This window comes from Palaemon carinicauda, chromosome 3 (genome assembly GCF_036898095.1).
Source record: "Palaemon carinicauda isolate YSFRI2023 chromosome 3, ASM3689809v2, whole genome shotgun sequence".
NCBI lineage: Eukaryota > Metazoa > Arthropoda > Malacostraca > Decapoda > Palaemonidae > Palaemon > Palaemon carinicauda.
In genome coordinates this window covers 117,651,468-117,677,648 of record NC_090727.1, presented here as the reverse complement: position 1 = coordinate 117,677,648, position 26,181 = coordinate 117,651,468, and the positions used below count along the sequence as shown (strand labels likewise).

Here is a 26,181-nt window from a genome sequence, read left to right as displayed (position 1 = left end):
ATTTCACTCCTACAGTCAACCGGTTACATACAAAACTTTCCGAATGTACAGAGTCCTTGGCAAAGGAGGATTTGGTGAAGTATGTGCATGCCAAGTAAGAGCGACAGGGAAGATGTATGCTTGCAAAAAATTAGAAAAAAAGAGAATAAAGAAGAGAAAAGGAGAAGCGATGGTGCTTATTGAGAAACAAATTCTCCAGAAAATAAATTCCAGATTTGTAGTAAGTACTTAAGATAATTTGGAAAGTTAAATTTTCTAATGATTTATTTGGATAAAAGCAGTTTCTGGTGAATAATTTTTTTATTCTTATACAATTATTTTCAAATTAATTAGCTAGTTGTATATATTTCTAGTTTGTTCCAACACGGAAACTTACCTCGAACTACTTTCTTAGGAGTACCTGGGATCTCCTCTCATCCGACCAGAGTTTTGTGTAGTTTACCCTACTTACGTTTTCTGTGAGGGCTAACCTCAGGCGGAAGGATACGTGCCCTGAGGCTAGGCCCGGGTCAGGGAGCGTGCTAGCTTGGGTCTCGACTCTCAGTAAGTTCTCTGGTTGCGTCGCGATATCATCTCGACGCTCTCCTTATCTCAGTGCGACGCTTTGTGTCCCCGACTCCTTTGTGTCCCGCGTGGTTCCCACGTGGTATCCCTGTGCTATCCCTTTGTGTCCCCGCGTGTTAACCTTGTCCTTCCCTTGTGTTCCCACGTTCTCACGTGTTAACCTTGTCCTTATTACCCTTTCCCGCTGCGTTCCTGTGTCTTGCGGTGTTGCGATAGTGTATGATGGAGCATCCCCGCCATTGTCCTGAGCCTCTAGTCGGGAAGTCGTGTGGTGCGTTTCTTTCTAAGCCGGAGGTAGACCCTCATTCCTCGTGCTTGTCGTGCAGGGGTAGAGTGTGTTTCCCGTCGGACACGTGTCCGGAGTGAGGTGCAGTGGGTACGATACGGTACCAAGAAGAAGTAGTCTGCCAAGCGGTCGCCCAAGAAGGCTAGCACCTCTTCGCCCTTTACGTCTCCAGAAGGACTGTCGAGTAGAGTTCCCTTCCATCTTCTCCTACCCAGAGTAGGGGACGAGGTAAGTCCGTTGCGGGGAAGAAGCCAGAAGTTCTTCCCCAAGAGTCTGTTATTCATGATAAAGGGGTAGCAGCATCTTTCCAGGCAAGTGGGGGGCCTGAAGGTGAGGTTAGTGGGGGTCCTAGAGACGATGCCCTGGTGCTCGCGGGTCACGTCTCGTCTGATGATCCCATGTGGAGTAAAACTGTCCCTGTCTCTTCGCCCGCATCATGGGCAGGTTTTTAAGTACCTCCGAAGCTGAAGGCGCCTCCGAGAAGGAAGACTCACCGGCGGCGGATCCCCTCGAATGGGTGCCTCCTAGGACGCCCTGTAGGTCCCCGTTGAGGTTGGAGGAAGGCCTCGGATCCTGGTTCCCCAGCGTAGAGCGCCCACGCTCTTCCCCAGCATCGCCGTTGTCAGTACCGGATGTGTTCCTGCAGCCCACGCCCTCCGTAGGACAGCAAGCCGTTCAGACTACCACTCTCCGGGCCCCTGCCCCTCGAACGTGTTATGAAGAGTCCTCCGATTCACCGGTTGCTACAACCTCCTATTCCTCCTATTGCCGTCCCCCATGAGTCTGATGTCGGGGTTTCTGTGATCAAGGGGCCTTTGCAGACAAGTGGGGGGGTCTGCTAGTGTGGTGGGAGTATGTGTGATAGACGAAGGCCTGGTGCCTGCAGGACCCGTCTTAAGTGAAAACCCGGGGTTGGGGGGGGGGGGATCGAATCAGCACCCACTCCCACGCCCGAACAGTGTTTTTCAGGTTCAGCGGGTTCCGGGGGTGGCCAGAACAAAGCAAGGCGGCCCACGAGCTCTTCGGACTCCGACTCCATCGTATGGACGGCTCCTAGGACGCCCTTCAGGTTCCCCTTGAGGCAGGAGGAAGAAATCGAAGGTTGGTTCGCCCCTCGACCCATCATCTGTTCACCCCCTGCGCCATCGGCCACGCTTCCGCCGGACTTCATGTAGCCCGTGACCCCGATTTCCAGACCTAGATCCCCCAGGAGGCTTGTGATAGAGATGGAGAAATCAGCTTCCTCGTATTCTTCGTACGAATTTTCCTACGAGTCCTATTCATCGGACGGTGACTGTGTTTGCGACGCCAGGAAGAAGAGGAAGCGTTCCAGAAGGAGATCAAGCCCACGCGACAGCCCGCCCAGGAAGAGGGCGAGGTCCTTGAGGAGAGACTACCGTAGGACGTTGTCACCGAGGAAGCGGTATGTTACCGTTGTCCGACACCGTCGAGAATCCAGCAGGTCGGTTGCCGCTCCAGTGCCTGCCTCGGTGACTGCTGGAGCCGCCCCCCGTTTCCCTGCAAAGTGTCACTTTGGCTCCGCCCGCTCGTCGGGTGCAGCCGTTGGCATACTCCCTGTTACCTCGGCCTAGTAAGTCGGCGGCTCCACCCGTGTGTAGGGAACTCCCGCGGGTTAGGCCGAGTGGCACTATCTCAGGATCTTTCGTCGCAGCGGTCCCGGCCAAGTTTCGGGATTCGTTGCTGCCACGACCATCAACCAGCGCCATCCGGGTGAGCCCGGGAGGGGGTAGACCCATGACGGCTACCTCCGCTCCGGTGGCTCTACCCGTGATGGAGGAAGCCGCTCCATCACCCATCCAGGAGGGGAGGGAGGCCTCCGCGCCCACGGATCCCTCCGCGTTCGAGTAACCTTCCAACGCGGAGGTACACTTAGTGGACGAGCTAGTGGACTCAGGGGAGTGCTCTGCGGACGAGGTCTCGTCCTATCGTAAGGTGCTTGCGCTCATCCGACGGCACCATAGGTTGGACAAGCCTCAACCAACAGCTGAACGTACTTGGCTCTCAGGTCTGGGCAGGATGGTAGACAAGTGTGTCCAGAAGAAACCGTCTCTGACCCTGCCATTAGCACCCGATGTTGCCATGGGGATGGAGCACGTGGACCTTTACATGTCAGGACATAAAATTCTTTGAGGGCACAGGGCTCCTTCAAACTTCTACCGGGTCTCAAGACCCAGAGAAAATTCTATGTGCCTGACGGTCATCACTCAGGGCCCCGCATGGAGGAAGCGGTCGCCACCCTGAACCAGGGCAACTCGGGACGAGCGTAGCCTGAACGCTCCGGTGTTCTTTTCACAAGCGGAGGCCGCCATGATGGAGGTCACCGCTCAGGACGTCGTGAATGTTACCTCTTGGCTGGATTGGTGGGCCAGTACGCTGGCAGGCTTCCAACTCTTGCACGACCTCTCAGTTCCGGACAACCAGGCTCTTCTACAGGAATTGATCCGCTCGGGGGCTAAGGCGATGAAATTCCTGACCTTCCAGTCCCTTACCCAGACGGCCAACTGGGTTATGAGGAGAAGGGACACGGTCCTGAATAGATTACCCCCGCAGAAGCGAAGCTCCTGAGGAACTCTCCCGTCTGGGGTGAAATGGTGTTCCCCCTCCAGACGGTGGCGGAGACGATGGAGAGAGTCGGCAAGCTGAAGGGGTCAGCTGAGCCCAGGCAGCAGTTGCCAAGGCGACCCCCTGTGAGGAGACCTCCGGCGGACGGGGCCTACCCACCTAAGCCTATGGCTAGGCAGGAGGCTTCCACCTCTTCGTGGCATCAGTCTCCTCGGCCCTCCAGGAGGAGTGGTGCTCAACCTCAAGCCGCCTATAGACCCAAGTTCTCAGGGTCAAGGAGAGGCTGGTCAAACCGCCTCCCTGGGAGATAGGGAGAGAGGCCCCCTACACCTTCCCACGCCCCTGGTGAGGGGATGTCTCAAACATTATTGGCAAGCATGGCGGAACAACGGGGCGGACCCATGGACGGTGACTGTTCTCAGGGAGGGATACAGGATTCCTTTCCTGTCAGAGCCGCCTCCGTTGATCCCCGAACACCGAGCGGGATGGTTAACTCCCAACGACTCGGAGAGGAAAACAGCCCTGCAGGCAGAGGTGGAGGCTATGCTGAGCAAAGGAGCCCTGTAACCCGTACACGAGCCGTCACCGGTCTTCTACAGCAGGCTCTTCCTTCGTGGAGAAGGCGACGGGAGGTTGGAGGCCAGTAATCGACCTCTCGGCATTGAAGAAGTTCATCAGGAAAACCTCCTTCAAGATGGACACGCCGAAGTCGGTGATGGCAGCCTTGAGAAAAGGGGATTTCATGATGTCCCTGGATCTCAAGGATGCCTATTTTCAGATTCCCGTTCACCCCTCCAGCAGGAAGTTCCTCAGAGTAAAGTGGGGCTCCCAGACTCATCAATTCAGGACCCTCTGCTTCCATCTGTCAACAGCCCCTCAAGTCTTCACGAGAGTCTTTGCACTGGTCTCGACTTGGGCACACAACCAGGGCATCAGGCTGATAAGGTACCTCGACGATTAAGGCTTTCAGCCTCAGAGGTAGCCTTAAAAGATCAAGGCATTCGCCTGGTGAATTTCTGCAAGGAGCTCGGGATAACAATCAAACTCGGAAAATCGCAACTAGTCCCCACCACCAGGATGACGTACCTGGGGATGGTGTTAGATTCCCAGCTGGTGAGAGCCTTCCCGTCCCAGGAGAGGCTAGACAACCTGGACCAGGTGATTCGTCCATTCCTAGCCGGTACGCCGATGAGAGCCAAGCATTGGCAGAGATTAGTGGGTCACCTGGTCTCGTTATAGAAGTTGGTTCCTCAGGGCAGGCTCAAGCTCAGACCGGTTCAGTGGAACCTGAAAGACCTCTGGTCAGTCGGAGATTCCCCACAGAAGATAGTCCTGGTGTCCCCTTCCTCCAAGGATGCTCTCCTCTGGTGGTCCGACTTGAGGAATATGTTGAAAGGGATTCCGTTCGGCTCCCCTCCTCCGGAGATGCTGCTCTTCACAGACGCATCGAAGGAGGGCTGGGGAGCTCACCTCCTCGAGGAAAAAGCGGAGGGGAAATGGTCAGTAGAGGAAAAGGCCCGGCATATCAATCTTCTGGAGCTCATGGCAGTGCAGAGGGCATTGGTAAGTTTTGCCCGTCTCCTCAGGGGAAACTCAGTAGCCCTCATGTGCGACAACGCCACGGTGGTAGCGTATATCAAGAAGCAGGGAGGATTACGGTCAAGGGAGTTGTGCGATCTCATGGCTCAGGTCCTAGAGTGGCCCAAAAGGAATGACATTCTCCTATCGGCCAGATTCATCCCCGGGAAAAGGAACGTCTTAGCAGACGGACTAAGCAGGACAGGCCAAATAGTGGGTTCGGAATGGTCCCTTCACCCCCAAGTGGCAAAGGAAGTCCTCCGTCGTTGGGGCTCCCCAGTGATAGACATGTTCGCCACAAGGCTGAACGCAAAGGTCCCCGTATTCTGCTCCCTGGTACCAGATCCGACGGCAGCCTTTGAGGACACCTTCCAGCACCCTTGGGACAACCTCGACGTCTATGCCTTTTCCCCCTTCGCCCTTCGGGATAATCAGACAGGTTCTCAACAGGCTAAGAGTCAGTCCACAGAGATGACTTTGGTAGCGCCCTGGTGGCCGGAGAGGGAGTGGTTCGCGGATCTTCAGGACCTAGCCACCCTTCCTCCGTGGCCCTTACCGGCAAGAGAAGACATGCTAAGCCAACCACACTTCCAAAGGGTGCACGAAAACCCTCAGGGGCTGAGGCTACACGCTTGGAGGTTATCAAGCGATTGTTAAGGAAGGAAGGCTTCTCGGACAAAACAGCGGATAGAATGTCGGGATACCTGCGTAAGTCCTCTTGCGTTGTGTACCAGGCGAAATGGGCATCCTTTGTCAAGTGGTGTGCCACTCGGAATCTGCGGCCCTTAGACGCTTCGGTCCACAATATCGCGGTCTTCCTAGTACACTTGAGGGATGACCTAGGAGTCTCCATTCCAGCCATCAAGGGAGTTCCAGCGGCACTTGGCCAAGTGTTCCAACTCAAGGGCTTCAACCTTGGCACCTCGCGTCACATCTCTATGCTCATCAGGAGCTTTGAGCAAACTTGTGACCCCCGCACCTCGAGAGTCCCCCAGTGGGATGTAGCCAAGGTCCTCAAGGCCCTCTCACGGCCCCCGTTTGAGCCACTCAAAGATATCTTGGACAAGGATCTCACCCTCAAAGCCATCTTCTTGCTAGCCCTGGCTTCAGCGAAATGAGTGAGTGAGCTCCACGGTCTGTCCTTCGAGGTGTCCCACTTGAAAGGGTGGAAGGACATGACATTCAAGTTCCTGCCTGAGTTCATAGCGAAGACCCAGAACCCTGCAATCGCAGACCCTAGGTTTGAAGAATTCTCAATTCCGATTATTCCGCGCTCGGACAACCCGGAAGACCTGCTCTTGTGCCCCGTAAGGACTGTCAGGAAGTACCTTAGTAGGACGGCCAAACTCAGACCGACCATGAAGAGTTTGTTTGTGTCCACAGGCTCAGTCAAGAAGGCAGTTTCTAAAAACACCATATCCTTCTGGCTTCGTCAGGTGATAAAGAGGGCTTATGAGATGGAGGGCTCCACGGTGCCTGGGACCCCGAGACCCCATGATATTAGGGGCCTTAGCACGTCCTTAGCGTTTGACACCAACATGGCAGTAGGCCAGATCTTACGGGCGGGCACTTGGGCTAGGCAGTCCACCTTTACAGCCCATTACCTCAAGGACTATATGAGGAAGTCCCTGAATGCCTTCTCCATCGGGCCAGTCGTTTCGGCTATGCAACAGGTTTAGTAGGTTGGGCCCCGGGGTAGCCCGTGGGAAGTAATCGCAAGCGACTCAGGTTCCTCCTTACTATCCCCCCTTCCTTGCTACCCTCTATTCCTTTCCTGAGACCCCATCCTTTATTCCCCATCCTTATGTGAGAGAATGGGACGTTGAGGTACATCATGTCTGGATTATTAATAAAAGGTGAGTTGTACATAAGGTAGACTTTTGCGTGCTTTCCCCTACTCTCCTACCTCTCCCTGGGCTTCCAGACCTAGTCTCCTATCTAGGTCATGTACCCCAGTAAGTCTCAAATATTCCGAACTGTAAGCCACTCCCTCCTCCTAAAGTATAAGTCTCTTAAGAAAGTAGTTCGAGGTAAGTACTCCGTATTGGAACAAATCACAAATTTTAAGTAATTTGTATTTTTCCTAACAGTACTTACCTCGAACTACTTTCGGGTTATGGCCCTTCCATCCTACCCCGAGTATCTTACAGGAGTTCGAGGAGGACTTAAAATACACTTACTGACTAACAGGGGCAACACCACGCGCTGACCCAGGGTCGCCCCAGGGCGAGTATCCTTCCGCCCCAGAGCGCCCCTGCGAGGTAGTGGAGAGAGGGGGAACTATGCAAAATTCTTGGTCGGTGATTAAGGAGATTCCCAGACTCTACTAAGAAAGTAGTTCCAGGTAAGTACTGTAAGGAAAAATACAAATTACTTAAAATATGTGATTTTAACTATAATTGGCAAATTGTGTTTGTTGCGACACTAAATGCAAACCCTTACGCTATTTATAGGGATTATCTTTTGACAAAGCTGGAAGACTAGCCATAAAAACTTTTAAGCGAGGTATAACTGCAGGCCCGTTAGTTAAAGGGTTGTGATAGTGGCGGTAGTCCGCTACCCCTCTCACTCACACACCTGTGTTGCCTTCTCAGTTTTGTTTTTGGCTCTGTGGAGAGCAGACGTAGTCTCTCATCCCCAACAGACTTTGCCATTTGAACTAATTCTTTCCTTTTCTTTTACTCTTCAGGTGTGCTTGTGTCTTTCTCCTGGCCATCATCATGTGGACTTGTCCAGGACCTAAAGGGTGCTCGTGTGCATTCATGTCCTATGCTGAGACCGACCCCCTTTCATTGTGTCCGGCCTGCCAAGGACGACGTTGTGACCAGGATAATACCTGCGATGAATGCTGGGATTGGTCTTCCTCTCAATGGGAGAGATTGTGGATATGGTACAAGAAGTCCAAGAGAGATTTTGGCGCATATTTATCTTCTTTGAAGTCTAAGAAACCTCGGACTTCTTCCTTGAACCCCCATTATCTCTTCCCGAAGCTCTTGCTCAATCGGTCTCTTCTTAGGATTGGGCAAGTAGGAGTGTTGACCAGCTACCATCACGCCAATTCTGGGGATCTAGGAATGGTGTTGCTTTCCCTAGAGAAGCGTCTCAACCCCTTCCCTCAGGGAATCCTTCTTACACTGACTTTTTACAGGTTTGGTTGTCACCTGGGGATTGCAGGCCCACCTGCGAAGGACATGTTGATGGAGCTTCTACAACTGTTGGCCGAGAGGAAACTATCAGGTTCCTCAGTTCCTACGTGTGGGAGTGCTGTTGTTGAAGCTCTTTCCCTTTGCAAAGTTCTGCTCTCTCCTGCTCCTGCTGCCGACACTGAAGTGTGCATTCTTTCCCCTTTTGATGATGGGGTTGAACAAAGGCCGAATCTTGTTCCTGCTAGATGTTGCCCAGCTTCCTCGTTTTCCAGTCTTCCGTAGCGGGACTCCCCTGCCAAGGATCACTGTCGACAAGCTTAGCGCGTCCACTTCCCACCCCAGCACCGACCTTGTGTTGACGATAGAACCTTTTGCCACCACAGGGTGTCCACCTTGTCTAAGGATCGCAGTCTTCTCCTACCTTCCAGACGTTCACCCTCGTCCACCATCAGTAAACGATGCTGCATCTCCAGAGAACAACAATCATCTCACACTCCTGTGATCGTCACTCTTCTTTCCGGGATCGTCTCTCGCCAGCGCGTGATCATGCCTCTCTTGCTTGCCACTTGCCAGTGTGTGACCATGCCTCGCCAGCTCTTGATCGTCACTCGCCAGCTTGCCAATCACCAGCTCGTGATCGTTACCATTCAGCATGCTCTTCGCCTGCTTGTGATCAGCACTCTTCACTTTGTGACCTTCACTCCCCAGCGTAACGTTTGCCAACTCCTGATAGTCACTCGTCAGCTTGCCGTTCACCTGCTCGCCGTTTGCCAGAGCGGCGTTCGTCTGTTCATAATCGTCACTTGCCATCTCGTCACGCACTTACTCATGACCGTCAATCGCCAGCGCGCGATCGTCACTCGCCCGCGCGTGATCTTCTCTCCCAACGCATCATCATCATACAGCTTGCAATCATTGGCGCCCATGCGTGACTGCTCACCATGCCATAAGCTTTGCAGACCATCGGACGTGCAATCACCTACACCCAGGCCTGCCCTTCCTGTGCCCAGGCGTCACCCTGTTTCGCCAGCAAGAATTGGGTGCCTAGATCCCTATCCTTTTGGCCTCAAGGAACCTCCAAGGAAGTATGGCCTTATTACTTCTTTTTCTCCATCTCTCCCTTTCAGGTTAGATCAAGAGGTCATGCCTGTGCTTATTCACCAGGGTAAGAGACCTGCCTCTTCCCGTTTTCAGTTACCTAGACCGTGATCTCTTAGGAGGCGATCCCCATCGTTAGCCTCCCCAAGGATACCCCAGACCTTTCTGCTGTAGGGAAACCTCCATCATGGTTCGACACCTTGCTGAAGGCAGTGAAGCAGGGGACAGTAGCTTCTACTCCAAGGATCCTGTTGGAGATGTCGGTCTCCTCCTCCTCCTCCATCCTCTCCCCCTTCGGACCCTAGACAAAGGCCTGCCTCTTCAATCAACACTCTCGGAGTTTGTCTTACCCATCAGGAGTGTGCGTGGAGCTGCAGGAATTGCTGCTCACATCCAGCAGGACTTCTCACAGCTTTAAGTGACTCATCTCCTTACAACTAAGCAGAAGAGGAGAATGAGGGAATTTACTCCCCCCAGCGGGTGATATTCTCCACCCTCATATGAGCAGGGCCTCACGATCTCTACGGGAGATTTCTCTTGTACCCAGGTTTTGCCCATTTCCTATTGAAGTGGTCCCTCCAGAGCTTCGTCCCATCTCCAGATCACGGGAAGAACCTGCGGCAGCACCTTCAACATGAGAAGGTCACACCTCTTTGGTACAGCAAGAATCCTCCAGATCCTTGCTACTGGAGGAATTCCTCCCACCTCGGAGAGAGTCTAAGGACGCCAAGACGGTGCTGAAGAATGCTAAGGTTTGTGCAGCTCTTCAGCATGAGAAAGCTCATGGAACCTCCCCAGCAGCAGCAGAGACGCCCCAGCCTTAAACGTTGACGATCTCAATCCACCCTGGGCGTTTATGGATGAAAAGTCAGGTGGAAGATGACTAGGACTATGAGAATGACTACCTCCACGGGGCCATCAGTCTGAAGTATTCTGAAGCTGAGCAGGAGTAGGAGTATGCCTTTTGATGGGTTCTTGCCTATATGAGGGGCATCAACCGGTTAGCTAACCCTACAGTGGCTCCTCAGGAGGGCAAGGACACGACCTCCTAAGGCCAGTGCACCTTTGCCTTGGTCGACGTGTTTGATAGCTGCCAGAAAGAAGGATTTCTCCCAGATTGTTGTCTCTTCCAGTTCTCTACGCATGGGCTGCTCCTTGAAACTCTTCCCAAGGAGCCATAGAGGCACTCTCGAAAGTAGTCCCTTTCAAGAGACTTTCTAGGCTCTCAGCCTCCTTTTCAGCATGGAGAAGGTCGCAAGTTATACCATGCAGACTACCTCGTGGCTGGACCTATAGCTAGGATCAGTGGGGCACCTCGTTAGAAACGAAGATTGGTTCAAGGATTCTACGAGGAAGTCATTGGAAACCTTTCTTTTCTCATGTACCCGAACCATCTAGTTGCTTGCCCACCAGGTGGTTAACCTGTGGACGAATGCAATACTCAGGTGTCGTGATTAGGTGATCGAAAGGTTCCGTTGACAAGTCCCACAGGCTGAGGTCTTGAGACTCAGGAACTCCACGTTGTACGGTTTCCTGTTCAAGCCGGAAGAAGTTAAGTGGGCAGTTGAATCCTGGAAGAAGTCCTATCAGGACTCCCTCCTTTAAAGGCCCTTGACATCTCGGTCCTATAGCAAGGCTCCTCTACCTCAGAAAAAACAGCTGTTGACCACCAGACCCTCAACTAGTAGGTCAGCAAGGTCCTCCAAAAAGGTGTCCAAGAAGCCCTTTCCTGCAAATGATCAAAAGGACTTCTTTTCCTCCTGAGGAGGAAAAATGAGATAGGGAGTGCAATTCTCCCACATGGCCAGCAGTAAAGGAATGCCTTTGAACGCCTCCAGCAGAGGTGGCTGCAGCATGGGACAGAACCCTGGACAGTCAACGTGATTCATTCAGAGTACAGTGAGCCCTCGCTACTTCGCGGTTCGACCATCGCGGATTCACCACTTCGCGGATTTTTTTCATAACCCATGTATATACATATATCGCGGATTTTCCGGAAATTTCGAAAATACCGCGATGTGACCGATGGTGCGAGATTGGAGAAAGTAAGGAAAATTGAATCATGATTGATTTTCAATATAAATGAAACTTTGAGGAGCAACAAAGATATCATTTGTTAGAGAGATAGAGAGAGGTAAGGAATGGGAGGTAGTGAAAAGTACTGTAGCCCACAGAGAGAGAGAGAGAGAGAGAGAGAGAGAGAGAGAGAGAGAGAGAGAGAGAGAGAGTAGAGAGAGAGAGAGAGAGAGAGGTAGAGAGAGATGTAGAGAGAGAGAGATAGAGGGGGGTTTAAATGTAATAAACAAAAAAATTTGATAGGTTATAACACATTGGTGCTTAATGTAATATCAACTGTATACTGTAGACGGTTTGAATAAGTTAAGAAATGGTATAAACGATACTTTGTTAGTGTATTCGTACACTCTCAAGAGCGGCACCTAGATGTCAGCTGATCTAATCACAGCCAAAAGTAAAACAAAAAGAAGTCAACAATACTTGATTTTTAAAACACACCCGAAATTTAAAAACAAAAGTACACGCTTTCTTAATGTGCAATTAACTATTTAAAGAGTAGCAATTTTCTAGAATAAAATGATGTTTCCCAAAAAATAGTGGTTTGCTGATGAAATCGGATGCCGAATTTTTAGCTATGATTGAAATGGATGTAGACTCGGCATAATTTTTTCGTTTCGTATTTAATTGACACTAAGAAAACTAATTTTAGTTTCTTCATCTAAATGTAAGTATTGTATAACACGAAGAGAGAGAGAGAGAGAGAGAGAGAGAGAGAGAGAGAGAGAGAGAGAGAGAGAGAGAGAGAGAGAGAGAGAGAGAGAGAATGAATCAGCTGTTGTAATCAAATGGCGTGTTTTTGTTTCGTGAGAATTTCATCGCCACGACTATAACAACAACATACTGTATTGAACTTTACAGTATTATACAGACTACTGTAATATGATAAAGTAAAATATTTGTAATCTATTTTATATGAAATGGGGCTATTTTTTTTTTTTTAAATTTACATTTACGTATGTAAAACAACTCTCTCTCTCTCTCTCTCTCTCTCTCTCTCTCTCTCTCTCTCGTAAATTGTTTTCCTGCTTTGCTACGTATGTATGATTTTATATAGATACGGTAAATAATATTTGTAATAACATATTTTATAAAAGTTTTTACTGTAATATCATTATTTATCACTTTCATCATGCGCGTTAAATGCCTTCGTTTGTTTACTGAGCGTACTTTATGACGCCGTCGTTTCAGGCGGCGTCATAAAGAAAAACATTTCATATGGAAGTCCTAAGAAAAATTAAGTAAAACATTGGTAATAACAAAATCAACATACTGTACTGAATAATCAATATATTCGATGCAAAAACTAACCTATACACAGATGTGTAAATGCGTTTGTTTCTTCATTATGATCAGAGATAAACGTAAACAAAACATTGGTTGCCATTTTTTATCGTGCTTTTTGGCGTGTTTAGGAAACGCATGATATAAAGTCGCCTTTAATATTTGTGCCTGTTTTAGTTTAGGGTACTGTAGTACATGCATTAAGTGTTCTGTACATTAAAGGGTAGTTTGTTAACAGTACCACGTACAAGGGAAGGTTTTAAAAGTCTGAATATACATGTTAAATAAATAGGTAAATATGGTGTCACTACTTCGCGGATTTTCACCTTTCGCGGTCGAGTCTGGAACCTATCTACCGCGATAAACGAGGGTTCACTGTATCGCGTCTCGTTCATTCAATCTCTACTCCCCGCTGACTCGGGATCCAGTCCCATCAAGCTCCTACTTGAAGGGATCTGCTAAGGAGTTGGCCCTTTGGGCCGAAGTCCAGATCATGTTGGAGAAGGGCACTCTTCAAGAGGTCCTCGACGGTTCCCCAGGCCTTTTCAGTTGACTCTTGTCTAAAAGGCGTCTGAAGACTGGAGACCAGTCATCGACCTTTCAGTTCTGAATAAGTTTGCTCTGCAAACAAGTCATCACTGCCTCCTTCTCAAAGACTGGCATACGTCGGTAGGATCCTCGATACCAACCTCCAGAAAGACTTTCCATCAGATGACAGGGTACAGAGGCTAAGGAAGGTAGCAAGGCCCTTCTTGAGACGAGATCTCCCAGCCCAACAATGGGTGCGTCTCAAATCACCTGTCATCCCTGGCCTGTCAAGTGCCCAATGGCCGCTTCAAAATTTGATTTCTCCTGCAGCGGCTAAAATCCAGTTGGAATCAACACAATGATACCCCCCTCTTAACGAGAGAATGCCTTGATGAAGTCATTGAGCTTCAGCACGCCACATCATTCCCATGATGAAGCCTGGTAACGGGCAGGAGGGCTCTGGAACTTGGGGAAATTGCTCCCCCAGTTTGAATCTAAATTTCTCTCCTATTTTTCTTTTTCTGAATATTACTACGACCTTCTCCTATTTTTATAAACTTTCTTTCGTGTTGCTGTCCCAACTCTATGAGTAAAATTTGCTATGTATATGTGTATGTATGTACATATATATATATATATATATTTTTTTTTTAATGGCGTGGATTTTGTTACATCTGTTATTACCACTGGTGTGGGTTTTTCTACATCTGTTATTGCTGTCTGCTTTGATGAATGGGAGGTGATGTCACGGTTGGGAGGTATTTGTGGTCAAAGCTATATGTGAGAGTATTGGATGATCTCAGCTATCCTGAAGATGGTTGGGACCTTTTTGGAGGAACTATTCTTAAGTGTTGGGTCTTCTGAATCCAGGGGGATCCAATGCTTGGGGTAGGACTCTCGGCTTTTGGCCGGAAACCTGTCATTACAGATATGAGGAGGATGATTCCATAGTTTCTTGGTCTCAATCCTAACAGGCAGGTTCAGCTTACACCTGTGCCTCTATATCCGTTTTGATGCTATCCTTTGGGTAGGGTATGGAGTGGACCATCTTGGAAGTATGCTCTCATTGTGCTGATAGTGGAGAGTGCAAATTTCCTTTCTGATGTGTGATGCCTTAGTATTCTGGAGCAGTTAAATCAAACTTCTTTCTAATCTCAACCCTGTCTTATGGAATCTTCAAACAACAGACCCCCATCCCCTGGATATGCTGACTCTCCCCTGGCACTGTTGATGACCTCTGGCAAGTCTATTAAGGAAACTTCTGTTGATGATCTTGGAACTGTAAAGGGCCATTCTACTGATATTCCAAAAATGAGTAATTTGGGTAACACGAGGAAACTTTGAATCCTTCATATTACTCAAATTCCAATAGACACAAACTATGATAATCTATATAAAGCATTTGAGTGCTATGGAAATAAGAATGAAACTTCGAGATGTTAAATGGGATTCATGGATATCTTACAGTAGTCATGATGAAGCATTTAAAGCAATAAGTAACATGAATAATATTAAAATTAATAACTTGAATGTCATGGCTGCTCTCTGCGATAAGGTACCAAAGTATTGAGATGTATATAGGCTTGCCGACTGGTTGGAAAGACGCTGATTTAGTTATGCCTTCCCAGAGAAAACCAAAACCACCAGGGGGTTACAGGGAATTATTTTGAAATATTCAAATTAATTCAGAAAAAAGTAGGAACTGTTGCACTAGGCGATATATATCGTTTTGGAAAAAATTGTTTCCTTATCCATGCCAAATCAAGCACCTAATCTGTAATACTTTCCAACTTAAACACAACTAATGATGATATTAAGTTAGATTTCAAACACCACCTACATCCTCTGTATGAATATACAGAGGATGAGATACTGGCCATGTGTCCTTTAAATGTATGGAAAGTTCACAAAGTCCCTGGTACATCAATGATTATCCTTACTTTCCAGGATGCTGATGTACCTTTCCATTGTTATTGAAATCAAAAGGATTAAAGTACGCCCATTCAAGCAAAAGCCACTGCAGTGTTTTGATTGTGGTAAATTTGGACACCCATCTAAAGTTAGCAAAAATTAGAAAATTTGTGGTATTTGCTCCAAATCTTACCATGGAGAATGTGGACTTGGAGAGAGGTGTTTAAAATGCAACTCGAATTATAAATCCACAGACAAGAGCTGCAATCTGTATAAGTTGGAAGAAGCTGCCCTTAACAAATCTAATTTAGAACATATAAGTGTAGGACATGCCAAAAGACTATTAAATAAATCAAATAACTATGCTAAAGCATTAAAATCAAACTCACCTAGTACTGCCAATAGCTCTAGAAAAAGAAATATGCCATCTGATAGAATGATGAATGATAAGGTAAGCATATTACCTCCTGAGGCTTTACCACGGTGTATTAACACTAGGGCATTACCCATCTCTGTACAGCCTTCATCCCCCATCACAAAAACTAGTACAAACCTCTCTCAGGCCATGTCCTTGTCTGATGTGATGGAGATTCCACTTAAAACCAGTTTACCTGATGCACCTGTAGTGGGAAAGGTGCAAAAACCTAGAATCTCATTAAAGAGAGAGACCTCTATCGCTCTCAAACCACCCCCCCCTCCCATTAGAAACATTAAAGTTATAACATCAAATAAGTTTTATGTTTTGTCTGTTGATGTTTCTAATGAATCGGAAGATAAATTGAATAAATCAGAAATTCAAGTGAGGTCCACCATCCACCTCAACAAATAGATCAAAAGGACACAAAGAAAACGACAAACATAAAACCCAGCATATCAAGACCATCTTTGAAGAAACCTACAAGTAATAATGTTAGATTGAAAATTGCAAATGGGAAGACATCATCCAAGATGTCTTCCAGAAATAATCCATACTTTTCTCCTCCATTTTGCAATGGAATTGTCAGGGTTTAAAGGGCCAAATATGAAGAGCTTAAGCTCCTCGTTTATGAACATTCCCCCATAATTCTATGTCTACAGGAGAGTATGCTTGATTCTAACATTCCTTGTCCTCGAGAGTATGTTAGCTATAGAACACCATATAATCAACAAGCAGGGAGCCATGGCGGAAGTCTCATGTACGATTGTCGAGATGTTCCCCAAATACCTTTGCCTCTTCGTACACCCTTGCAGGCAGTGGTTGTACAAATTGATATAGGGAGAAAATATACAATATGCTCTCTGTACTTGCCTCCAAATGATAATATTTTGTAATGATAATTCAGTAGAGGTCATTCAACAGCTCCCTCAACCTTTTCTCTTACTGGGAGATATGAATGGTAGACATTCTTGATGTGGTGATGTTTTAGCAAACACAAGGGTCAGTATTATATCATCAATTGTGGAAAATGAGGATGTCTGGTTCCTTAATACAGGAGAGCCCAAACACTTTCCCGTCCAGACAGTTACCCTGTCGTGTATTGACCTATGAATCGCAAGCTCCAACTGCCTTCTCGACTTCGATTGGAGGACATTAGATGATTGGCATACTATTGATCATGCACAAATCATCATTACCCCAACAATGGTCCACCTTTACAGAGATCGCCACTATGGAATCTTGGACAAGGCGAACTGGGATAGATTTCGTGAGCTAAGCGAAATTGAAAGGACTACAGAACAGTGAAAATATTGATGATGCCATAGACTTACTAAATGGAACCCCCCTTACAACTGGAGTTAATTCAATTCCCAAAACAACGTTTATTCAAACGACGACCAGTCCCTTTGAGGTCTTCAGAACTAACTGCCCTGCACAGAGCCACAAGAAGGTCTTTAACTTGGTTGCGTAGACGCCGTACTGAGGACAATTTGATTATATACAGGAAATGTAGAGCACAGTTCCGTCGTGCCATGAAAGAAGCTAGGCACCAGTCTTGGGTATCTTATGTTTCCTCCATTAACAGTAGAACACCACCATCCTCTGTATGGAGAAAAGTGAAAAAGATAGCTGGCAAATTCACCCCCAACCCACCACCTGTGTTGAAAGTGAATGATCAGTATGTGACTGGATCAACGAAAGTTAGCAATCCCCTTGCTGATCATTTCTGAAATGTATCATGCAAGTGTGAAGCAGCCCCTAGTCACCAATATAGGAGCAGTGAAGAAAAGAAAATTTTACGTTTTGCAACAGGCAGGGAAGAGTCATAGAATTCTCTCTTTACTGAGAGAGAATTTGATTCCGCATTTGCTACACGTAATAATACAGCCCCTGGACCTGGTGGAATTCCATGTGCAATGATTAAACATGTACATTTTATTACAAAGTAATTTATTTTAAGCATTATTAACAGAATATGGCATGATCATAGTTATCCAAGTGTTTGGGAACAAGCCATTATTTTAGCCATTTTAAAACTCGTTAAGGATAAGTTTTTAGCATCAAACTATTGATCAATTGCATTGATATCTTGCTTATGTAAGATCATGAAGAAGGTGGTCAATGTAAGACTGATGTGGTACCTGGAAAAGAAAGGTATTTTATCACCTATCCAGTGTATATTTAGAAAAATTAACTCAACGACTGATGTGTTGATAAGACTTGAGTCCTCTATTTGTGAAGCCTTTGCTTCCAAACAGCACCATGTGACAAGTCTTTTTTTACCTTGAAAAGGTATATGATACTGCATGGAGATATGGTCTACTTGAAAACATTCATAATTTGGGATTACGAGGAGAGCTACCATTGTTCATTCAGTCATTCATTTCACATAGATTTTTTCAAGTGAGAGTGGGGATATATCGAAGAGAAAATATCAGGAAGGAGTTCCCCAGGGTAGTTTGCTAAGTGTAACACTATTCGCATTTGCTATTAATGGAATATCCTCTGTCAATCCTAAAGATATTCTCTCAACGCTATTTGTAGATGATCTCTCTATATCATTTGCTGGAGCTAGAATGGCAATGGTTGAGAGAAAATTACAACTCGCAATCGACAAAATAATTCAATGGGCTGATATGAATGGATTTAAGTTTTCTACAAGTAAAACTGTTGTTTTCCATTTCTCTCTTATTCGGGGAGTACATCCAGACCCTGATATGTATATCGAAGGCCAACGCATTCCATGTGCAAGTGAAGTAAGGTTTTTAGGCTTGATATTTGATTGGAGATTGACATGGGTTCCTCACTTGAAATCATTAAAAGCAAAATGTCTTGATGCCTTGAAGCTTTTAAAAGTTTTGTCTCGTACATCATGGGGGGAGACCGCAAAACTATTTTAAAGTTATACAAGACCTTAATCTTTTAAAAAATTATTTATGGGTGTGAGATATATTCCTCAGCCACCCCAAGTTGACTAAAGATTTTAGATTCTAAACACCATACTGGTATCAGATTGGCAACAGGAGCATTTAGAACTTTGCCTATTCCAAGCCTCCTTGTTGACGCTGGAGAATTACCTTTAGACCTTTACCAAAAGTCTTCTAATATTCTGTATTGGTTGAGGTTGCAAAGGCTTCCTAATTCTTTAGCTTGTCAGACTGCAAGCTTTGTAAAGCACTTGACATACTTTGTGATGCACCCAAAATCTCCTCAACCTTATGGTTTCAGGGGAAACAACTGATAGACAGTCTTGATGCAGTAAGAAGTAAGGTGCTTCCATTTAAGGTATCATCAGTGCCTCCATGGAAATTACCAGAGGTGTCTTTCTGTAAGTATTTTATTGGATTTGAAAAGAATATGACCAACATAGAAGCCAGGTCTCTTTTTATGGAACATGTTGCAGAACTTAAGGAATCGACTTTTATATTTATACTGATGGCTCCAAATCCGATGCTGGCGTTGGATTTGGAGTATATAGTAATGGTTTTAATTGTAGAGGTGCACTTCCTCTACCAGCTTCCATATTTACAGCCGAACTATACGGCATACTAAATGCTATCGAGAGTTAATAGTGTTACAAGACGAGGGCAATTTTACCATTTTTAGTGATACAAGAAGTGTCCTACAAGCTTCAGAAGTTTTTAATTCCTATTACTCTAATTTTAAAGATTTTAGAGTGGCTTTTAATTATTAGTCTGAAAGGTATAACAGTTTGATTTTGTTATATTCCGGCACACTTAGGTGTGTGGAAATTAGAAGACAGATTTCCTGGCTAAGAATGCTGCAGCTGAGTTGCTACCAAGAAGGTATCCCATTCCTAGTAATGATTTTTTACCTACAATTAAGAATTTTATTAATAATAATTGGCAACTGCATTGGGATGGTTTACTTGAAAATAAGATGGGAGGAATAAGTAATGTTATATCTCCTTAGAGATATAACAGGATGCCCCGAAAGTGGGAGACTACTCTTTGTCACACTCGGCTGACATGCAAGTTTTTGCTGGCTGGCCAACATCAACCATATTGCGACGACTGTTTGGTACCATTGACAGTGAGTTATTTGTTGATCGAATGCCCCACATACATTAGTAAAAGGAATAGGTATCTGTTTGAGGCTCCAGGTAAGAATGGCAGGTTCATCCTTGCCAAGATTCTTGTACATGATGTGACCTACCATGCTAGTGGTATTTTTAGCTTTATTTCAGAAGCAGGTCTTCTGAAAGATATTTAACTATTAAAATGACACCTTTGCTTTTATGGTTTCAATTGAATATTCTTTTATTTATTTTTTTTTATTTTTACAATAAACGATATTGGCGTCAATGACCGTAGTTGTCAGGATGCCAGGAAACCTCAAATCAATCAATCAATCAATCAACAACGATTCCCCTGGTTTGTTAGTCACCATGGGACCAGAGCAGGAGAGACACCTTCAATGGTGGGTGGCAGAAGAAAACCTCTGGCGAGGGACGGACCTCATACCTCCCCGGAATGGGTGCTCTTTACAGATGCATTGATGAAAGGGGGGTCCCACTTGCTGTAGCTCACGGCCTCCGGGCTCTGGTCCGAGTCCGAAAGGTACGAGACATGAATATCCTAGAGATAAGGGCAGCTTTCTTAGCACTCCAACAGTTCCAGTAGTTGCTGGTGGGTCACTCTTTGGTGCTGATGAGCAACAACACCACACTAGTGGCTTATGTAAACAAGCAAGGCGGTATCTATGCCATCTAGCAGTGGAGATGCTAAGAGGGACAGAAGACAACTCGGTGTTCCTATCAGCCTGCTTCGTTCCAGGCAAGCGGAATGTTCTCGCGGACAATCTAAACAGAGCGATTCATGTGGCTCCGAGTAGTCTTTGAATCATCTTGTAACCAACAGAGTCCTGACTTTGTAGGGTTCCCAGACTGTGGACCTGTTCACGATGTCTCATAAATTCAGGCTGCCTCTGTACTCTCCCCAGTCCAGTGTCCTCAGGCTCTTTGGCAAGATGCATTCCAACAACTGTGGGAAAACATCAACATTATGTCTGATGGGAAGATTGCTCAACAAGACCAGAGCATCTAACAACCTATCCATGACTCTCATAGCTCTGCTTTTGTATCACGCAGAGTGGATCCCAGACCTTCTGCATCTCCTAACGGACATCCCAAGAGCCCAAGAGACACGCTCCCCTCACGACACGATCTACTTAAACAGCCATATGTGAACATCTTTCACAAAGCAGTAGCTTCGCTTTGACTTCACGGCTAGAGACTATCCAGCACCTCCTCTCTCAGAGAGGCTTTTTGCAACAAGTTGCGAAGGGGATGCCTGGATACCTATGAAAGTCTTCGACTTTACCAGGCCAAGTGGACTGTCTTCTGTAGTTAGTGTCGTGGAAGGGGTGTGTCTCCCCTCGATGCCACTATCCCAACAATAGTGAAGTTCCTCGCTTACCATCGGGAGGTAAAGCTTCTCTCGGTCTCGGAGGTCTGCAAGTGGGAGTGTGGAAGCATCAGATGACCTTCATTGACCATTACCTGCAAGACTTAACCCATAGGAACATGGATACGTTCTCCATTAGTCTTCTGGTATCTGCACAAAAAATGGGTTTGAAATGCCTCAAGCTCCTTGATGGACAAGTAACAGATGGTTGAGGGCAAAGGTTACCTGGAATTACTCGGGGGTTAATGTTGAGAATGACTGGCTCTTTCTTTCATCTTTCCTTCTTTAGGGGAACAGCACCTACAATCGTCTGATAGCTGGCCTCGCCTATCTTCAGGTAAAACCATATTCCTTGTGTAACCCTAGTATGGTATAGAAATAATACTTGTTACGTCCCCATACCCCTTGCGAGGTTGGATTGGGTATCATCTATGGTTGATTCTAAAGATTCCTATAGTTTCCGAGAACTTACCTTAGCCAGTCACATTGCAAGTATCACGAACACACAGATTGCTCAGGCTGCTATCCCTGCGTTGAACAAAGTTAGCAAGATGTCAGGGTCCTCCCTGTTATGTGCATAGTACGTATGGGAAAAATCACGGGTCAAATACTAAGTCAATTAATTCAGACCTCTACCCTCCTAATGGGTGAGTCATCCCTATAAATAGCGAAAGGATTTTTATGTAGTGTTGGAACAAATGACAGATTTGAAAGTGATTTGTATTTTCCCTAACAATATCAAACCTATAGCTATTCATACAAATTGTTCTGCCATCACCTGTCCCCTGAGAATTCCTGCTTACAATCAAAAGTGAGAAGGCAACACTGGTGTGCGAGTGAGAGGGGTAGTGAACTACTCCCTCTAACTAGTGGGCCATTAGTTACACATCGCTCAAAAGTTTTTATGGCTAGTCTTCCAGCTTCACCGAAAGATAATCCCTCTAAACAGCTGCAGGTTTGTTTTGTAAGGAAAAATACAAATTACTTTCAAATTTGTCTTTTTTTGTGGTTTTGCTGATTAAAAAAAGAAATAAAAAAACTTCCATATACCCCCCTTAAAGTTTACTCATGCATTTCCCCTTAAAGTGTACTCATGCATTGCAGTGATTTTCAATCAAAAGGAAAAAAATGATTTAGTCATCATTAATGATACAAAAATTTTTGCCCATTTTATTAAAAGGTATTTATAATTCAATACAAGAAATGTATTGAAAAGAAAATTCAACAATATCCCCTGCTACAAAATTTTTGAATTTATTTTGTTGATAATCATTACCAATAATTAAGTGATAAATACTCCCAGACCAAGTCTCAAAACTAATCAGATTATTGCCAGGCAGTTGAGGTAAATATATATCTAGTATTGGTACTATATGTAGCATGTTAAAATAAGAATGTTCTCAACATTCAAGTTGTCTAGATCTATGGTACATAAGAACACAAAAGTACATATGTTGAATATGTGGCTTAGAATAATCAATATACACTAGGACAGTTGTATGCCCCCTCCATACACACACACAAAAAAAAAAAAAAATAATTTCACATAAAAAATGACAGAATTTTGGGTTAAACAGCCTACACTATTTGTGGGAAATTGGTACTGCCAGAGGAAGAAATTTTCAATTCTGCACATTGTTCTTATTTTGCAATTAACAAGAACGTTTGAATAATTCTAGCTCATTCCAAAATTGAAAGGTATAGATGTAGATTTGCTTGAAATTTCAGAAAATACCACAAGACAAATCTGGTAGAATGGGTGATGATCACATCGAGGGCCATTGAAAATATATATTTATGGTAATTGTCCTTTCATGTAATTAGGGTTAATCAGATTTTACATATCCCTGACAAATATAATTTTTTTCTTTTCAGGTTAGTCTAGCCTACGCTTACGAAACAAAAGATTCTTTATGTTTAGTCCTAACGTTAATGAACGGTGGTGACCTGAAATTTCACATTTATAATATGGGTGGTGATCCAGGCTTTGATCAAGAGAGAGCAGTATTCCATGCTGCTGAGGTAGGTGCCATTGCCTCTTTTTTAAATTATTATATATATATATATATATATATACTGTATATATATATATATATATATATATATATATATATATATATATATATATATATATATAGTGTGTGTGTGTTTTCATATAGATATCATACTATATATCAGTTTAGTGAAATCAGTGTTACTCGAGGGACATGACTCATGACAATGAAACAATCTCCAATAGATTTAGAAGATTTGAGAATTAAGCCGTCATGAGGACAATGGGAGTTAAATGGCATATGTTGATGAGATTATGATGAAGGGTAGATGACGATGGTTGGGCTTGCTCTTCGCACTCCCCAAGAGAGATTATTACAGCAAATGTTCAACTGGGCTCCACAAGGCACTAGAAGAGTTGGAAGACCCAGATCTACAGGGTTGAGGACTATGAAGTAAGAATTAGACAATGGTGAATGGAGAAGTATTGAATTAAAGGCTCAAGATAGAGACAACTGGCGAATTCTAAACTAAGCCCTTTGCGTCCATAGGCGTAGGAGGAGATGATGATGATGATTATACATGCGTGTGTATATATATATATATATATATATATATATATATATATATATATATATATATATATATATTTCATTGTCCTAATATACAACATACGCTCATAAAATAACAAATACCTAGGATATGTACTGGTTATGATCTGCAATAAAATGTGATATTATTATGGAGTTCTTAGCTTCGGTGTGTGCAGAGGAGGAGGAGGGAGAGAGAAAGGGGAGGAGAGAGGCTTGACGGCAACACGTTCGGTACGCTACACTTTTGTAACACCTAAGTAAATTCCGCTGGCCTTTTCACAGATGATCGTCTTGGTCATGCTATCCCCCGCCAACTTTTTCTCCTTTATCCATATTAAAAGAAGCCTCTCCATCTTGTCATGAATATCACTGCGTAGCTTGGAAAGGATGGTTAGTCCTTTGGAAGGCTAGGTGCTCTTTATAACATCCTTCTGCTTGAGGATGGTACATATTGTTGATGTACTCCTCTCATATTTGCGAGCCAGCTGAATCACTTGTACACTACTCATGTTTTTCGTTTATTTCATGCTTTATCTCGATTGTCATCATACACTTTTTCTTTTCACTACCCTTGTTTGCACTCGCTTGCTTTGGACCCATTGCCTATTCAATTAATTGTGTACTGATTAACGCAGAAAACACGTAAAAAAATGCAAACACTATGGCTGATGCTCAGAGATAACTTTACGCGACGGAGATCCAACGGGAAAGAGCAAGCAATGCTGTCCTCGTGAGCAGCCTCTCGCGTACTCGGACACCTAGCTGCCACATAGGACACTGTCTCGTATCCTCGTATCTCAAATTTGTCTTGTATTTCGGGGCAAAAATTTGCTCGAAACTTTCCTCGTTTCAAATTTCTTTTTTGTTGGGACACTCGTATGTCGAGGTATTACTGTATATATATATATATATATATATATATATATATATATATATATATATATATATATATATATATATATATATATATATATGTATGTATATAGTATATATATATATATATATATGTATGTATGTATAGTATATATATATTTGTGCATATATATGTGTATGTATATATATATATATATATATATGTGTGTGTGTGTGTATATATATATATATATATATATATATATATATATATATATATATATATATATATATATATATATATATATTTATATATATATATATATATTGCAACATGGTGAAGTCCATGTATACTTGTGGATCTTCTTATGTTGGAACAGAGTACCTACAATAACAAGATTGTTTGCTGAGCAGATCTTATGAAATGTGCTCCATTTTTATTTGCAACTTTGCCAAGACCCTTGACACCAATCACATTCTCTATCCCTTGATTATTTCTTCCAACTTTAGCATTGAAGTTGCCAATCACAATTTTCATATCTCTCGTGGATCTCATCTATTATCCTCTGCAGTTCTTCATAGTATTCATCTTTCCTTTCTTCAGTGGAATCATTTGTTGGGGCATAGCAAACTATAATACTCATATTGCACTGCTTTGATTTGAACTTTTCTAGTAACAATCTACTATTTACAGCTCTCCACTCTGTTAATGCCTTATTTGCTCTTAGTGTCATCATCGTTCTTACCCCTTCTCTTCCAGCTCCATCTAATCTTCCTGAGTTAATATATATATATATATATATATTCCCTTGGTCTAAAGTTTCCTTACCAATCCCCTTACAACGTGTTTCACTTAGGGCTAGGATATCCAAACTATATTTCATAAATTCACTCTCCACTTGCTGTAAATTCCGAATCTGATTCATGGTTCTAACATTCCAATTACCTATTTTCAATTTTTCTTTAGTATTTATAAACCGGGAGATTCTTAGCACCCCACTTTGGCCTGGACTGGGAGCCTTTCTTTCATCTTCTCTATCCATAACTGACTAAATCCATAGAGGATTCATTGGCTAGACACATCAAAGGATAGACAGTTCCTTGTGATGCTCAGTGCCTATCTAACTAAAGCAAGTGACCCCTGCCAGTCCATACTAATTCTAGTAAGATCAACCGCCAGGCATCAGGAGTAGAAGCCAAAGAGACCATATGTCCATCGCCTTAAACCCATCCATCACTCTGCTGCCAGTGACTTCATCGAGATTAAGGGGGCCATTTCCTCCACACCTAGAGCCCTCATTACTCCACCAAGTTGCTCATCCGCTTATATGAGTATAACCGTTGGCAAACTTGGATTGCTAATACAGTATATACCGCCTAACATGGTATATATCATTTGAAATTCAAAATTAACTAAACAAAGTGAATATTATATCATGCTACCTAAAATGGAAACCATTGTTTTGTTTATGTTTCATCGCTAATCATAACGAACAAACACGCATTTACACATCTATGTATAGGTTAGCATTTGCAGCAAAAGATATCTTACCCAGTATTGATTATGTACTTTAATGAATTTGTTATTACTAATATTGTTTTATATACTTTTTCCTGAGAACTTCAAAGTAAATGAAGTGGATGCGATTTTGTATCTTGTTTTTCCTAAACATGCCACCCAAGATAGAAACTATTCGTTTATTTACATTTCATCGCCGATCATAACTAACAAATGTACGTATTTACATGTCCGATGTATCAAAGAAGATAGTGTTGAGATTGGAGAACATTAAGATAATTTCAATCTTGATGAATTTTTAATGAAAAATTGATATTATGGTAAGCTTAA

At 44.3% G+C, this 26,181-nt stretch overlaps 1 protein-coding gene across 3 annotated transcripts in view; it reads left to right on the top strand.

Moving 5' to 3' along the window:
- Positions 1–26,181, top strand: part of Gprk2 (G protein-coupled receptor kinase 2) — a 180,357-nt gene that overhangs the window by 72,593 nt on the left and 81,583 nt on the right. For all 3 annotated transcript variants that reach the window (XM_068370488.1, XM_068370489.1, XM_068370486.1), the window contains exons 6-7: positions 16–220; positions 22,771–22,917. In XM_068370488.1, the coding sequence (XP_068226589.1) occupies positions 16–220; positions 22,771–22,917 (352 nt within the window). The remainder of the gene's footprint in view (positions 1–15; positions 221–22,770; positions 22,918–26,181) is intronic.